The following is a 15,590-nucleotide window of genomic DNA, read 5'->3' as shown; positions in this document are numbered from 1 at the left end:
CATTTAATAATGCAAATATTATTTTTTTCCAAATTCAGTCGTATGATTTAACTACAGTAGTAGTAACAGTTAGATGATGATCCATTCAAACCCCCAGTAACTCATGTATTTTTCATTGCTTAACTACTTTATAAATGCTTTAATCTTTCAATTATAATTATAACTGAATAGGGACTGGGTCAATTTTGCTAGTCTTATTCTAGTGATCATTTAATATATTTAATTATGATCTAAGCAATGCCATTTAATGCATGAATCAATGATAACAACTGAAAAGCATTTTAAAGAAAATATGTAAAAGGTTATTCGCATATTGACAATGTTTACAGTAAAATGAATTCAGTACAAATTTACTGGTTGTGGGGAGGATAAGGCAAATTGCTCTATATTTTTTTTACATTTTTTTTAACTACTGTTCCACCTATTCTTGATTATCTGATTACTGTCAGTCTCTCCTTGGGACCACTGCTGTTCACATGATCCCCGGCACCTGCTTACCAAGCAGTGGATTCAGGAGCTTTTGTAGAAACCTGTTCATGGTATTTGAACTGTGGAATATAGAAGGTCTCATCAGATCAGACAGAATACTGCAGCCATCCACTCGTGTAATATCTGAACATGTATTTCCACCAACAGCTACAATTGTTATTCTGCTACGTTATGTATCAAGTGTACTCTACACCTCTTAGATTATCAATTAATTTGGGCAGGGCCAACTTTACCTTCATTTTCATGTCATTGTAAGTCATCAGTTCATATCTCAATCACCTCAATGTACAGCACTCATATAAATAAAATAAGATTATAATAATGATAACAACAACAATAATTATAATACATCATTGGTGATAGTACATTGTCACTTTATACCAAAAACGGCTCTTTGCATAATAATAATACTGTCTGGTAAGTCTGTTGTGGGGGAATTAGTGTATTACCACTTTCTTCCCCACAGATACTCAGTTATTTTCTGACATGCTAACAGTATGATGCATAACATATAAATGAAACACAGATTATAGTTCCTATGTATATGTTATAACGAAAATCTCCTTTTTCAAAACAGCAATAACAGTATATTTATCATTAATTACTGTTGCATTCTTATGCATATTGTTTTTTATGTATGTATGTGTTCAGGGAATAACTAGGAATTACTGGGCCGAAGGGCCTGTTTCCAGTATAAGTGCCCTAGCAAGGCTCCCAGTCACATGAGATAGAAATCAACTTACCTGGAACTGTAAGAGGTGTGGTCCGATTAAACAGACATCAGCTGGGCGATGTGGCTGTTTGACCATTCATGTTTTCGCTGAGAATCACATTTTTCTAGCAGCGTCTGTCTGCCTGCCTGCCTGCATTTCAAATCAGAAAGGCACTGATAAATGACAAATGCCCCGTTCTAGTTATACTCAGTGTACACATGAAGGTGCTGGGTTCAGTCAAACAGCTGCATCCTCCATCCTATATCTTTTAGTCAGGCCCCTCTCCTCTCCTACAGATATGAGTTTACTTTTTTACTCTCAGCTCTTGTCCCTGCACTGACAAAGATGCAGAAAAGGACAGATTTGCAATGCCTCAAGTGCTTGGAGGCCTCGTAGCAACTGCATGGACTGCTCCAGCTATGGTTAAGTAAGGGGCTTACAATTTTTGTCCTCCAATACCTTAAACATCTATAACACCGGAACATTATATTTTTTAATATGCCATTGATTTTTCTTTATCTTGACCAATTATAGATCAAGTTTTTGTATTTATATACTGAATGTAGTTCTGGGCTAAACAATGTTATAACTCATTTAATTTAAGAAGTATTACATAAAATATTTTTAAAACATACTCTATCCTCAGAATCCTCAAATATACTTGTTTTGTGAATTGTAGCCAGAAATCATTATTTAATAATGAAGTGTCATCAATCATTTATGTTGTTCCAGGTTTTGTAGACTTGAATCTCCATGACCAGGTACATCTCTTGGAATGCGCTTGGCTTGAGATCCTTATGGTTGGATTAATCTGGCGCTCAGTGGAACATCCCGGAAAACTTTCTTTTGCCCCTAATCTCCTACTTGACAGGTAGGTCACTTCTAAATCTCTCTTAACAGATAAGTGGCAAAGGGGGTAAGGAATTCAAACAATGACGATATTCTTGAGTATTAAAGCAGCAATCCCAAGAAAACATTAGATGTGTGGTTTTTGTTTACATAAATCATTATGACATGCTATAAGATGAATATTGTTAATTGCCATTTTCCCTTGGTTTGTTTCTGCAATTAATGAGTTATAATTCTGCTCAGTGCTATGGATTACCATTGCAACCACAGTCACATGATAAAGTGAAAAGAAATACTTTAGAATGCCCCACTGAGATCTCTCTGTTCTATGTAATGTAACATCAAAAAGAAAAAAGAAAGGAGAAAACATGTATAGCTGGGGCACTCAGTGATTGGTGTAAATTGAAATGATTAAAGCAGTATCTTTATTAATTCTATTAAAATTTATTCCATATATAGAAAGTTCCCAAAATTGACCAGAGAATTGCTTGTAGCGAAATATTAAAATAAGTGGTGAAAAGATATATTAAATTAAAATTATTATTAAACTGGCAGCTATGCTGCCAAGCCAAGCTTTGTTTGTTTGTATAGCAACTATGTTTTTTCTATTAAATTTATTTCTGCATCCAGATATTTATTACACAGTAATCATGTATAGGGGCCCTAAGGCTGTGATCAATATAATAGCTCTAATTTGACCACCTATTGTGTCTGGTGATGGTACTATATATCAATCATTGGTGATTATGGGGAATTTAATAGTCCCACAGTTAGATTATATAAAGCAATATATTTCTCAAAAAATATTAGATATTATCTCATTACCAATTATAGTATTGCAAGGTTTATTAACAGAGGATCACTGAGAGGGTATAGAGTTTAAAATATAGCCAATTCTATTTAGTATAGGAGATCTGACATATAAAGATGACAGCTTCTCTCTTAAACTGGCAAGTTAGCAATAAGGCAATTATCAAGCTAGCGTTGTGGTGCAACAAAGCCAATGATAAGCTCTACCTCACCTCTATCTATAAGTATTCATTCCCCCCCTGTAAATAGCAATATATTGAATTCACAGCATCAGGCTATCTAATTTAAACCCAGCGAGGCGAACGACCACGTGTGTTTCACATACTCGCTTTGTCCAGGCAAGCCGGGAGAGTGAAATTACATTTCTTTTATAGTGTGGAGATGCCCCTAACATAGGCATCATAGATAATTGGCCAATCAAATGTCCACAAAACGGAAGCATCACCAGAGACTGACACAACGAGTGACCAATCAGGAGCTGGGGGAAGAAATCCACCCACATAAAATTGTCACCCGATTGGATAGGATTACAATCATTGTAAACAAGTGTAAGCAGTAACTCGAAATCAAAAGGATCAATGGAACTATAATTCCAGATACACATCAGGTAAGTATCAGTGAGTATCAGTGAGGAATAATCAATGACAAGTTGCCTTTTGCAATATAAAATAAGTGTGATCACGTACATGATAATACAAGGGGATTTATTGTGAAAAAAGAACAGATCTTATGTAAGGTGAAAACCCGGGTTGATTGGTATTGATTAATGAATTAATAAAATAATATCATTTAAATAGTTTATTTATTAGGACTATATTCAGATGAACATAGGGATGTATATCAATTATTAAACATACAATGCAGTATATAAGGGAGACATTATATTTTCAAGAGGAAACACTCATAGGTCCCTATATTAATGTGATGAATGAAAAAGGGGAGAATGGTGGGGTTACCATTATTAAATACCTATAGAATTATAATTATAGAAATACCCACAATAACATTCATTGGTTGTTTGTAATAAGTGATCCAGTGACAACATAATAGGCAAAGCTTACCCATGTATAGAGTGAATAATACCTGTTCTATGTAATGCAAGAGTCTTACCCTCCTTCTGTGGCAGGCATATTATTTTGCAACATCTAGAGAGATTTTGAAATGGAGATAATGATGTGTACTTTTGCTCAGTGCAATGGACTACCAGCTAAAAATGACTATCAAATGGATGCTTAAAATATACTTCACTTGTTATTTAAAGGAAAAAATAAAACCTTCTATGTCGGATTGCTGCTTTAACTAGGAAATTGATTTTTGTTAGGAACAGTAATTCAAATGTAAGACTATTAAATTACATTACATGGGAAATACAGTGCAGTCATGAGCAAAATATATATAATAATGAAGAAAGAACAGCTGCAACTCTGGTTAGGCATACTGCTATGTATTGGTATACTAACATTACTTAATACTATAATAAACGTCTCACCAAATTTGCCTTAATAGTATTTGTAAATAATGTGTTAATGTAGGAGCTAGAGCTTGTCATAGATAGCAATCAGCACAAAGACAAAACATAAGAACAAAGTACAAAAAAGATGCACAATATGATCTCAACTACCAACTACTCTCTGTGCCCCCATTTGCAAACCTTTAACAGACATAAGGGGAAATTCAATTAGCCGCGATGTTCCTCAGAACATTGTGGCTGTGCATCTTTACCGTTACCACGGAAAAAATTTCACTAATTTTTCCTCGCACCTCTAAAATCAGCAGAGATTTCTGACAAAATCCTGCGGCTGTGATGTTCTGAGAAATCTGTTCTAACTGAATCCCACCCGTAGAGTTTGTTTTGTTAATGTAAAGTGCCCCCTCCCCTGACACATGCATTATATTTATTCAGCTGTATTATTGGGTAAGATGCTTGTACTTACCATCTGTCACAATGTTAAAGACATGTTGAGCATTTTAACGCTTTTTTTTTCATTTTCGCGTGGGTTAACTTTACCCGTAATTCAATTCCGTTTCTAACGCTACTTTTTTTTTCATGAAACGGTCCTCTCGCGCTCCAGTAGAAGGTCTATTAAAAGTATAGGATGTGCGAGAGGCGGCTGCGTTAAAAGCTATTCAATTGCATTTCAACGTGGTTCGTTAAACAGGCACATATGCTGTTTTATCTCGCACCTCTTTGAAATGTGTTAAAAATAAAAAAAACTCTTAAAAGTATTTGAAATCATGTGGTAATGTGCCTAACATGTAAAAGGTGATTTTCTTGTGAAAAAATAATGAAATAAAAAAAACATTAAAAAATAAATAAAATAAAATCACTAATTAATTATATTTATGTATGTTTTTGGTACAAATATGAATGTAGTAATGTGTTTTGACATAGTATAGTAAAAAATAGTTAAGTAAAAAATTATGCTAAGAAAGTACTGTAATGTACCGTATTTCCCCATGTATAAGGCGCTCCCATGTATAAGACGCACCTTAATTTGGCCCCGAAATTTGAAAAAAATATATATTACGGTAGCTGTCAATAAGTGTGCAGAGATTGCAGGCGGCTGCACGCTATCTGCAGGTCCATTTCACAGAGACAGGCAGAGAGAGTGTGCTACCTGGCTGCTCTGATTGTGTCTCTGCGGAACGGACCTGCACATAGTGCGCAGCCGCCGGCAGCCCCCGCAATCGTGGCCACTATTGCAGTTAAAAACCCAAGGGAGATTTTGTTTTTTAATTTACGCTGCGGGGAAAGAAAAAACTTGCGGGCAATTGAATACCCCCCTAATGCTTGGAAAAAGCTTTTTTTAAAATACAAATGATACATTTTCCCTAACCACCCTACATTTTAACTATATGCAAAATATTTTGCCACTGCAGCAGAAATGAAAGTAAATACATAACAGACTCACTTTTATAGTCGGGAAAAAAATATACAGAACTTGGGTCTTGCATTTGGAGAGGCTGATGATAGGCAAATAAGTGCAGTACAGTAAGGGTGTGCCCATTTCAGATGCGTCTTACTTTGAGCTAACCAAATCTTGACATACATTATCTATGAGGAATACAGTTTGCATCAACATAAACAGGGTACAAGATTTTGGGTTGATGATTATGATTGTCACATTTTTGCTCTAGATGCATTTGCGTAAAAGATTTAAAGCTGCACACATCTTATGGTTGCATGCAAATTAAAAATAAAAACTTATAAATACAAGTGTATGGAAGCATCTTTGCTAATATGGAAACAGAACATCTCTACATTTAACTATAAATCGGGCCATAGCGTAGACTAACAGCTAACAGCCACTAATGACTACAACCCTTTTTTTAGTCCTTTTTTCTCTTTTATAACAATGCTCTAAACCCTATAAAGGATAGTTGGTGGGATATTAAGGTAATAGGTAATCCAATTTTACATATACACTTATCCTTTGTTTCATCACCTTGATCTAATTTTGGTTCTTTAAATTCATGGAGCTTCTGGCCTCTAGAGATTGGGAAACATAGGAACCAGAGATTATACATATCACATGACTCTTAATGTAGACTAGACTATATTTTAATAAACTCCCTCTTGAGGTTTAACCTCAACAACTCCTGCATCCTCCCTTGCCTGTTATTCAACCACACTGTTGACAAGACCACACAAACTGGTTTGATGATAGAGTCCTCAATTTAACCCACCAAATTTAGGGTTAAATTAAGGAAAAAAAACGATAGCACCAAACTCACTTTTAACTAATCAGGCTAAAAGAACCCTGCGATGGAGGAAAGCATGATTTTACACTCAAATTGTTCATTCAGAAAATTGTTTTAATCTCAGAGGGCTCCTAACATGCCTTAAATATGATGAGGGTCATCCCTATGACCACCCCAATAAGGCCCTTTTTATTTATATGGACTGCCATACCAACGTTATCGCATTAATGACCAGGACCAGGAATAGCTTTGGGTTGATAAGACACATAACATATTTTTAGCTCCTCCAATCTATGAGAGAAGCTACTTTCAATGAGTTTATAGACCAGGACATTTTGCTACTTCTCCACCAAAAGGCCCCCATTCATAGACAAGAACTAAAATTGTAGACTTTTCTCAAGGGTTCAAAGAATAATCTGACCACTCTATGCAAATCTCCTAACTGTATTGTCTTACCTCACTGCACTACGTACATGACTGCTTTCAAGACTGATTACAGGTCTGAAATAGACACTTTATACATTAAAAACAGTATATTAAATAATATATTTGCTTCCCTCTAAAGTGTTTCAAGGATCATACAAATTTGGAAAACATCTTGTAAAGTGTATATCCACTGGTATATGACTCCAGACTGACTCCACAGATTTAGACCAGATGCCCTTCCTTTTCTTCAGAGGAAACTCTAATTACTTCTGAAAACATTTGGTAGGATTACAAGCTTTTTGAAGACCGAATGAAAGATTATTTAGGCTTTGAGTTAAAATTAGGCTAGCTGTCTAGATTATTATATATGCCAGTCAAATGTATTTCCCTTGAGACACGAACATATTATTTCTGAAAATCTATGGACCATAGCTTCCAATGGCTCAGTTGTTTTAATAGTATCAAATATCCAAACCCTGTCTAGTACAATCATGATCAATGCAAAGGTATCGTAGATGATCTTTCAAAAATAAATTCTGATTTAGAACCCCTGAATACATTGGACCAGTTGGGCTGACAACCTTAGATTAATTTTAAACATATTGCCCTTAATTAATAGCTGGATTATGACTCAATGACCAATTTGAATTTGTGGGATCTTTAATTTAGGGGACAAAGTGCTATTATTTACGTATTTAAATGTTGATGTATTTATTCAGCCTCTTGTTAATGCACTATTTTTACTGATGTACCTAGATATAACTGACAGTCTTGGCTGTAAACCTATGTAGTCTTAAAGATTTTATTGTTTTCATTCTTATTTCCTTTATGCCCGCTGAACTTTTCCCCTTCTGTAAACCTTGCTTCTCCTTTTCCAATTATTTGTTAAAAAACAGTATAATTTTGAGTTACAAAACAGGAATACACAGAGTGCTTTTGTAGCCTCTGTGACAGTCTTCTTATCAATGCATTTTGCCCTTTTCGAAACCTTTCAAAATTTCTATCTAGATACTTCTAGAAATGTGAACTGCTCACAGTAGATCCTATGTATATCTTAAAAGCAGTATCTGTCATTTATTCTTATTTTTCAGTCCTTCTTAATACTTTTAGTGTTGATATTTGACAAAACATGTGCACAGTCCATTTCATGAAGTACTTTACTGAGATAAAAATAAGAAATAAAACATGGTGCTAGGAAAAGTAGTACTAAATGAAATAGAGCCTACTACAGTAACATAAATACTATAAGTGCTTTGGTCTGAAAAAGGTCATACTAAAGAGAGCACCAAGACTTGGTTTTAAAGGGACATCTGCTGAGACATTAAAAAAAATGTTCTTTTATAATTTCCCCAGGTCTGGAAGCATTGTTCCATTGGTGTTTATATCTGATATTTCATATCAGTATAATATGGCAACTAAGTTAAAAAGTTCAGACTTTATGTATAAAATAATGCTTACCACACTGTCTGACTCACAACTAACTTTTCTAAATGGGAAGATAACATCCGATGAACTGAAACTCACTATCAAATCTCTTCAAAATGCATCTGCCCCTGGCCCTGATGGCTTCACTGCCATATATTAAAGAAACATTTCTAGCCCTCTCCCCCATGCTCTTAGATTTATTTAATACTATACTCCTAAGCAGGAAGTTTGATGGGGCCACCACTAGAGTAAACCTAGTTGTAATACCTAAAGAAGGAAAAGATCTCAATCAATGTGTGAGTTACCATCCTATTTCCCTGTTAAATGTAGATATGAAATTATTCACTAAAATATTAGCTAATCATTTGGCCTGGGTTATACCCTTCTTGGTCCATTCGGATCAGAACCAGAAAATTCCAAATTATACCAGAAAAGTAATTGACCTCATTTATGCTGCTAACAAATTAAAGACCCCCGCTCTGGTGGTGGCCCTCAATGCTGAAAGAGCATTTGACTGGGTCATGTAGCCTTTCAGGCACGAAGTTCTCTGTTCTGCTGGTATCCAAGGTCTCTTTCTTAGGGGAATTGCCTCAATGAATTTCAACCCCTCAGCTATAGTCTTAGCTAATGGCGGTTCCTTCCCCTTGTTCTGAATTCGGAACAGTACTAGGCACGGATGTCCCCTTTCACCCCTCCACTTTCCGTTATTGATGAAGCCTCTCGCTGCTAGAATTTAACTCAATCAGAACATCTCTGGAATCTTGACTGGTATGAGAACATCTAAATTAGCACTCTATACAGTTTATGTGCTTCTCACGCTTACAAACCCTCATATCTCAATCCAATCCTTCTTATCTGAAAATGAAAAACTATGGCGTGCTGTTAAATTTTAAGATTAATTCAGACAAAACATAAACCCTAGCCCTTAAATTCCCACCTAATACCCAAAAATATCTACAAGATATCTTTAAGTGCAATTGCCAACCAAATCAGATTAAATACTTAGAAATAATCTTAACCAGGTGTTATGGCAAATTATTTGCAGCTAATTTCCCCCCCCCACTAATACCCTCTTTAAAATGTGATATCCATTCCTGGAACTCTCACATTATCTCCTGGATTGTCATAGTTGCCACTGTAAAAAGAAACATCCTCCCTAGGTTGCTCTATTTATGCCAAACACTATCGGTCCGTGTCCCTTCTATCATCCTTAAAGATGTTCAGACCAGTATTTCTCAGTATGTATTTTCAAGCAGGCATCCTTCAGTCCGTTTTAAAGTCCTATATCGAAACGATAAAAATGTAGACCTCGGTCTTCCCTGCCTTCACAAATATTATTTATCATCTCATCTCGGTCATTCTGGCTCATGCACATCCCCATGCCAAATTGTGGATGGATACAGAGGCTGATCTTCTTAGGATGTTGTCTCCCTGCATCCTATACTGGTTAGAACCTAAGGATCGACCTCCTCTTCTCACCCTTGCCCCAACAGTGCGCTTCTCTCTTTCAATCTGGAAATACTACACTCGCACTTTGAAACTAGTAGATAACCCGAAACAAATGTTTCCTTTGTGGAATTGTCCCTCATTTCCTCCTGGCCTTAACCCCCAATAGCTTTGCTCATTAGACAAAGCATAACTTTATATTTCTTCCTGATGTGGTCCACATGGGATTCTTCCCAACGTTCCCTGAGCTCCGCGATCGTCTTAAGATTCCATTTTCCGCTTTCTATCAAAATTTACAAATTCAACACCTTTTTAATGATAAGATTGCCCCACACTTTCCTTGCTGCACATCCCCCCTGGAAACTGTTTGTCTCAATACATCGTCCTCCAGAGGTCTCATATCCACTTTTTATTCTCTACTAATGAACAACAATTTACCTGACAAAGAATCACATGAGATACTTTGGGAGGAGGATATGACTGAGACTGTGGAAATCTATGAATAGAAGGAAATTCAAGAAACAGTCGCTGAATCTTCAACCTGCACTCAGATTAAAGAGAATTCTAGTAAATGACCGACCCATTCAATTTCTGTCAACCTGGCATTACTGTTGTGACTATTTTGCTTCCTAATATCCCACTTCTTTTTTATTAACTTTATTTATAAAGTACCAACACACAAGGTATACATACAATGTAGAAAGCCAAAGTAGGCCAAAATAGATGATAGTACAACTAAGGGGGGCTGTTTGACCGCCCCAGTCCTTACACAAAAGAACGTATAAAAAAGGTAACAAAGAAAGTAGATAAGTTACACTGGCAGTGGGATGAAGGAGGTGGGGTACTGAGACAAGATGAGGGACTCCCGACAGCCAGCATTCCTCTATTTGAAGAAAACATAATCCACATATAACATCAAATTTGACAGGTTATAAGAAGAGGGCTGAAGTATCCAGAGGATAAGCACTGGTGTCGTGTGAACTGGAGGGGTTATTTCATATAAACCAATTTCACCAGATGTGGGAGAATTTGTGGGATTTATTATTAAGGTATGCCAAAAAAAAATTCCATTGATGCCAGGAACCATATTTTATTGCTGATGTGTTGTATAGATGGGGGATCCTATTTTTAATATTCAATTATATACATCCCAATTATTTTGAGAATACTCTCAATTGATTCATTTTTCCTTTGTTCTATTTCTCCCTCTATTTTTCCCTGCACTTACACAACCTCCCACCCCCTTATTCCTTCTTCTATTCCCCAGATCCTACTTCCTATACCACTCAATGTCATGTATGCAACTCTCCCAATTTAGTTTTACACGCACATCTTCATCTCTGCTTGATTGGTTGATTACGAATCTTTCTGACATGTGTCTATCTGTATTGTACAAAATTCAAGTATTCTGACATTTGGGTTCCTGACCCCTTTTCCTTTCTGTAACTCCCTTTCCCATCCTTATTCTTTTTATATAAAAAAAAATCAATAAAATGTTATAAAAAAATAATAATAATGTTTGCCATTGTATTCTGAATATTCATAGAAAACTGAAGTTAAAATAAAAACCACTTGTTGCATAACATATTTTCCTATTTGGAATGGAATGGAAGCAGCTGCCAACCTCTCTAAAAAGCAAAGATTGGCATTTGTCAGAAGAGAGCGTATGTTAACCTCTTTAAAAGGCTGACAATTCATTTTTCCATAGGCTGTGTGATCCAGGCTGTACTTTACTAGTAAATAGAAAACACCAATGTTACTACTGAGTAATTACAGGTAGCAGACAGTGCAAGGATAAGTCTAAGGGGATGATTTAGAGTTGCATGAGTTGCATGTATGTAACATTTTCACCTTATTGGTTTTGGAGAGTTGAATCAGGAGAGTTCCCATGCAAGTGCAGTAGAGTAATGGTGTATGGATGCAAGTTAAGCAAAGACAATTGCGTTATAGTTACCTTTGAAATATTTTCCTTACCAAGTATGTGTTCTGTATCTACACAAGGCGGGGTGCAGGTTTTGAGTTATTGATGATGATAAAAGTTTGTACCTACACAAGTCGGGGTACAGTGTTTGAGTTAATGATGATGAGACAAGGGTGTACCAACACAAGACAGGGTGCAGTGTTTGAGTTAATGATGATGAAACAAGGGTGTACCAACACAAGACAGGGTGCAGTGTTTGAGCTAATGATGATGAGACAAGGGTGTACCAACACAAGACGGGGTGCAGTGTTTGAGCTAATGATGATGAGACAAGGGTGTACCAACACAAAACGGGGTGCCGTTTTTTGAGCAGATAATGGTGATTGCTGTATATTTGATCCAGATGCATTTAGACACTAGATTTAAGGTTGCACTTATCTTAAGATGCGTGTAACTCAAGATGTAAAACTGTAAGTGTACAGACACATATTTACGCATATGCAAATGGTCAACTTTTATGTTCACATCTAAATCACTACTTAAGTACATTATCAAAACATGTAGCTGATTTAAGTTAACATATAACAGGTGTTCACAGCAGCTGGCTGGTAAATTTTAACCTGGGGGACAAGTACACAGCACTGGCTCATCCCTAACAGGTAGTTCTGCTGGAGAAAATAGATGTTATTTTCATAGAAATGGCTTTTTTCACTTTGATCTATATATTAATGGGGTTACGGCCAGCGATAACATTAGATGGGGAAGCTTATTTCTCAAGCAATGAGGTTGTACACCCTGTTCTGGTAAAACAATCCTGAGATCGAGTTACTAGAACTTAAATAAATACTATTTGCAATAAAGCATTATTTTAATGCTGTATTGTTTAAATCATTTTGATTGTTTTGTTTTAAAAAAAAGAAGATGCTTTTTTTTTTTTTTTAAATATATTTTTATTCTGATTTTTGTCAAAAATAAACGGTACAGCATATGTTGTGCACAAACAATTCATAACAGTATTAACAACAAGAGTTTGTAAAGCAGGTGAGGTATAGAACTCAGAACCACCACCAACGTAGTGGTCCTCAGGATTAGTAATATGCAAGTAAACGAGAGTCAAAAGAGATATGGTTATGAAATATCCGGAGTACCATAAGGGAAAACTGGAGAGGGGGAGAGGGAGAGGAAATAGTGGAAGTAGGAAACAGAGAGGAGACAGTTTGGGGGGGGAGGAGGGAAAGTTAGTAAGGGGAAGAGCAAAGAAGAAAAAGGAAGGGGAGGCAGGACCTAGCAAGACTCAGCGATAAAACAATTATTAAAGTATCGTTGTTTTCATTCTTCAAGAAGGAGAATGTGTAGCAGAGAAGTAATCTTGCCACCTGTGCCATGTGGAGAGAAATTTGTAAGGGTGATCATTAACTACACTAGTCATGTGCTCTAGGTTATGTATTTGCCAAACACTTTGAATTAGTTCCGAAACAGAAGGGCTCTTTGATTGTTTCCATTTCTTGGCTATTAAGCATCTGGCTGCGGTCAAGATATGGCCCGGGAGTAACCACATGATTTTGTGGGTGTCAGGGGGTAGTCGAGGGAGGAGAAAGTACGAAAGATGGAATGGAGATCTTAGATTAGACACTTTATAAATAAGGTCAGCTACCTCCTTCCAGAAGGGGATGATTTTCGGGCAGCTCCACCAAATGTGGTACAGGGAGCCATGCTGGCCACAGTTGCGCCAGCAGAGGTCAGAAGTTGCCGGATAGGTTGTTTTCAGTCTGGATGGGACTAAATACCACCGGAACAATAGTTTGTAGGAGTTTTTCTTATATTTGTACAGATGGAGGATTTGGCGACTGCCTCGCGTATCTCTATCCATTCTTCAGGATCCAAAGATTCAGCCATCTGCTCCTCCCAGCGGAGCTCATGAGTCTCCTTGTCAGGCAGATTATGATTCAATAGTAGAGAATAGAAAGTAGAAATTAAGCCTTTAGAAGACGTTTGTTTTTACAGAAGGTTTCTAGGGGGGAGCGATTGTGAGGAGCACGAGGGTCTATTAAGGTGGAGAAAATGTGACGAATTTGAAGATATTGATAAAACACGGAGGACGAGAGATGGAAATGCTTACAGAGATCAGCAAAGGTCGAGAAAAAACCCATTGGGACAATATCGGAAAGAAACAAAATATTCCGTTTTGTCCATTGGGAGAAAGATTTCGGCTTGACCCCTGGAGGGAAAGAGGGGTTATGCCACAGAGGGAACATCCGCTTGGGATTAGACAAGAGTTTAAAAGTGCGGGTGCTATATCTCCATATTTCAATAGAGAAACGAACTGTAGGGGGGAGAGAGAGCAGGGGGGGAAGGTCCTTAGGATCTAGCCAGAACAAAATACTGGGAGATAGCATCTGGAGGAGGTCAGCCTCTGTGTCAACCCAAAGCCTAGTTTGGGGGGGGGAATGAGAAGAAGATGCTTTTTAATTATATATAGGCACCACTCTAGCTTACCTGCACTGCCCCACCGCTTAACCACTCTATACAAAACCCCCACTGCTGACTTGAGTCATTGAATAAGTAATCAAGTCAGCCTGGCAGTGAAAGATTTGAAAACAGAATTTTAAGTGGAAGTACTGATGCAGCGCTAGTGAGCTACAATGGCATCCCTATAATTAACAAGTACCAAAAGAAAGAAAAAATATACATTATTCATTTAAATGTTTAGTGTTAGTTGAAAACAGTATTTTATATAAGTTATATATTTTCTATATTTTAATTGTTCTGCATTTTCAATTCAAGTGCAATACATATCTTAGTCTTTTCAATATGGGGTGGAAGTCTTTGGATGGGGGTTTTCAGGATACCAGGATGCCCACATGCTATTCTCCAGTACCAACTGGAGGAGAGTGTATCCAGAATTAACCAGCAGCGACTTCCCTAATGGGCTACTTTTCAGCCTATCACCCACCTCTAATATTGCGAACTGGAGGCGAATGCACAATGTTTGCAGATAATGGCTTTCAACAATCCATATCAACAAAGGAACCTAATCACTGGAGGTGCTATTATTTGTCCAGTACATGACTTTCCATAGATTTGCAAGCTCTAGGCCAGCCTTCTCGATACATAGCCCCACTAACAGCAATGGCAAGAGCCGGTAGTTAGCGCCCCTCTGGAGCAGGTTGCACTCAGTTTTTCCATAGACCATTTTGTCTGGGAATTGAACCGCAGCAATGTTAGGACAAGATTAACACCTCGTTTAACCAAATGGGGTACTAATTGCTTGCATTGGGAAATAATCCTAAGTGGTCAACAGATCTTACAATTAAATTAAAAAAGAATAAAGTTTAGAAAAGCAAGTTCAAGGAACTGACAATTTGCTGATAGCCCGTAAGCACTTTTTATAGGGAGAATTTGGTCGCTAATATGTGGCACACATGAAAATATAATGCAGGAAGTCTTCACCCATGCACGGAAACGTTAACCTTGAAGATATTGCCTGTGCACGGTATAGATGGTACTGGTTTCTGGCTTTTGAAATGAGCGGAAAGATCATGCAGGAAATGACTCTGCTGTTGTATAGAAACCACCTTATTTTTGGAGAGCTAGTTTGAATGGAGGGTTCGGTCCAGGCGTGCACACAAGATGCCAGCAGCACATAGGAGACTCTTGGAGAAAATTTTATTGCAGATGATGTCTTTGGGGACACATTAGTCAGAGACTGTGTGAGCACAGATCCTGACATCAGATACAAGTTATTATGTGAGTGAAACAATCATCAACAATCTGATCAAAAAGGAACGGATTGCTAAAAATGTGTTTGC

At 37.0% G+C, this 15,590-nt stretch overlaps 1 protein-coding gene across 1 annotated transcript in view; it reads left to right on the top strand.

Annotated features, from left to right (window-relative positions):
• The window catches only part of ESR1 (estrogen receptor 1), a 196,660-nt gene that overhangs the window by 161,193 nt on the left and 19,877 nt on the right, over window positions 1–15,590 (top strand). The window contains exon 5 of the mRNA XM_075203583.1: window positions 1,935–2,073. Coding sequence (XP_075059684.1) covers window positions 1,935–2,073 — 139 coding nt within the window. The remainder of the gene's footprint in view (window positions 1–1,934; window positions 2,074–15,590) is intronic.

The sequence above is a fragment of the Mixophyes fleayi genome, chromosome 3 (genome assembly GCF_038048845.1).
Source record: "Mixophyes fleayi isolate aMixFle1 chromosome 3, aMixFle1.hap1, whole genome shotgun sequence".
Lineage (NCBI taxonomy): Eukaryota > Metazoa > Chordata > Amphibia > Anura > Limnodynastidae > Mixophyes > Mixophyes fleayi.
This window is presented reverse-complemented; position numbering and strand designations above follow the sequence as displayed.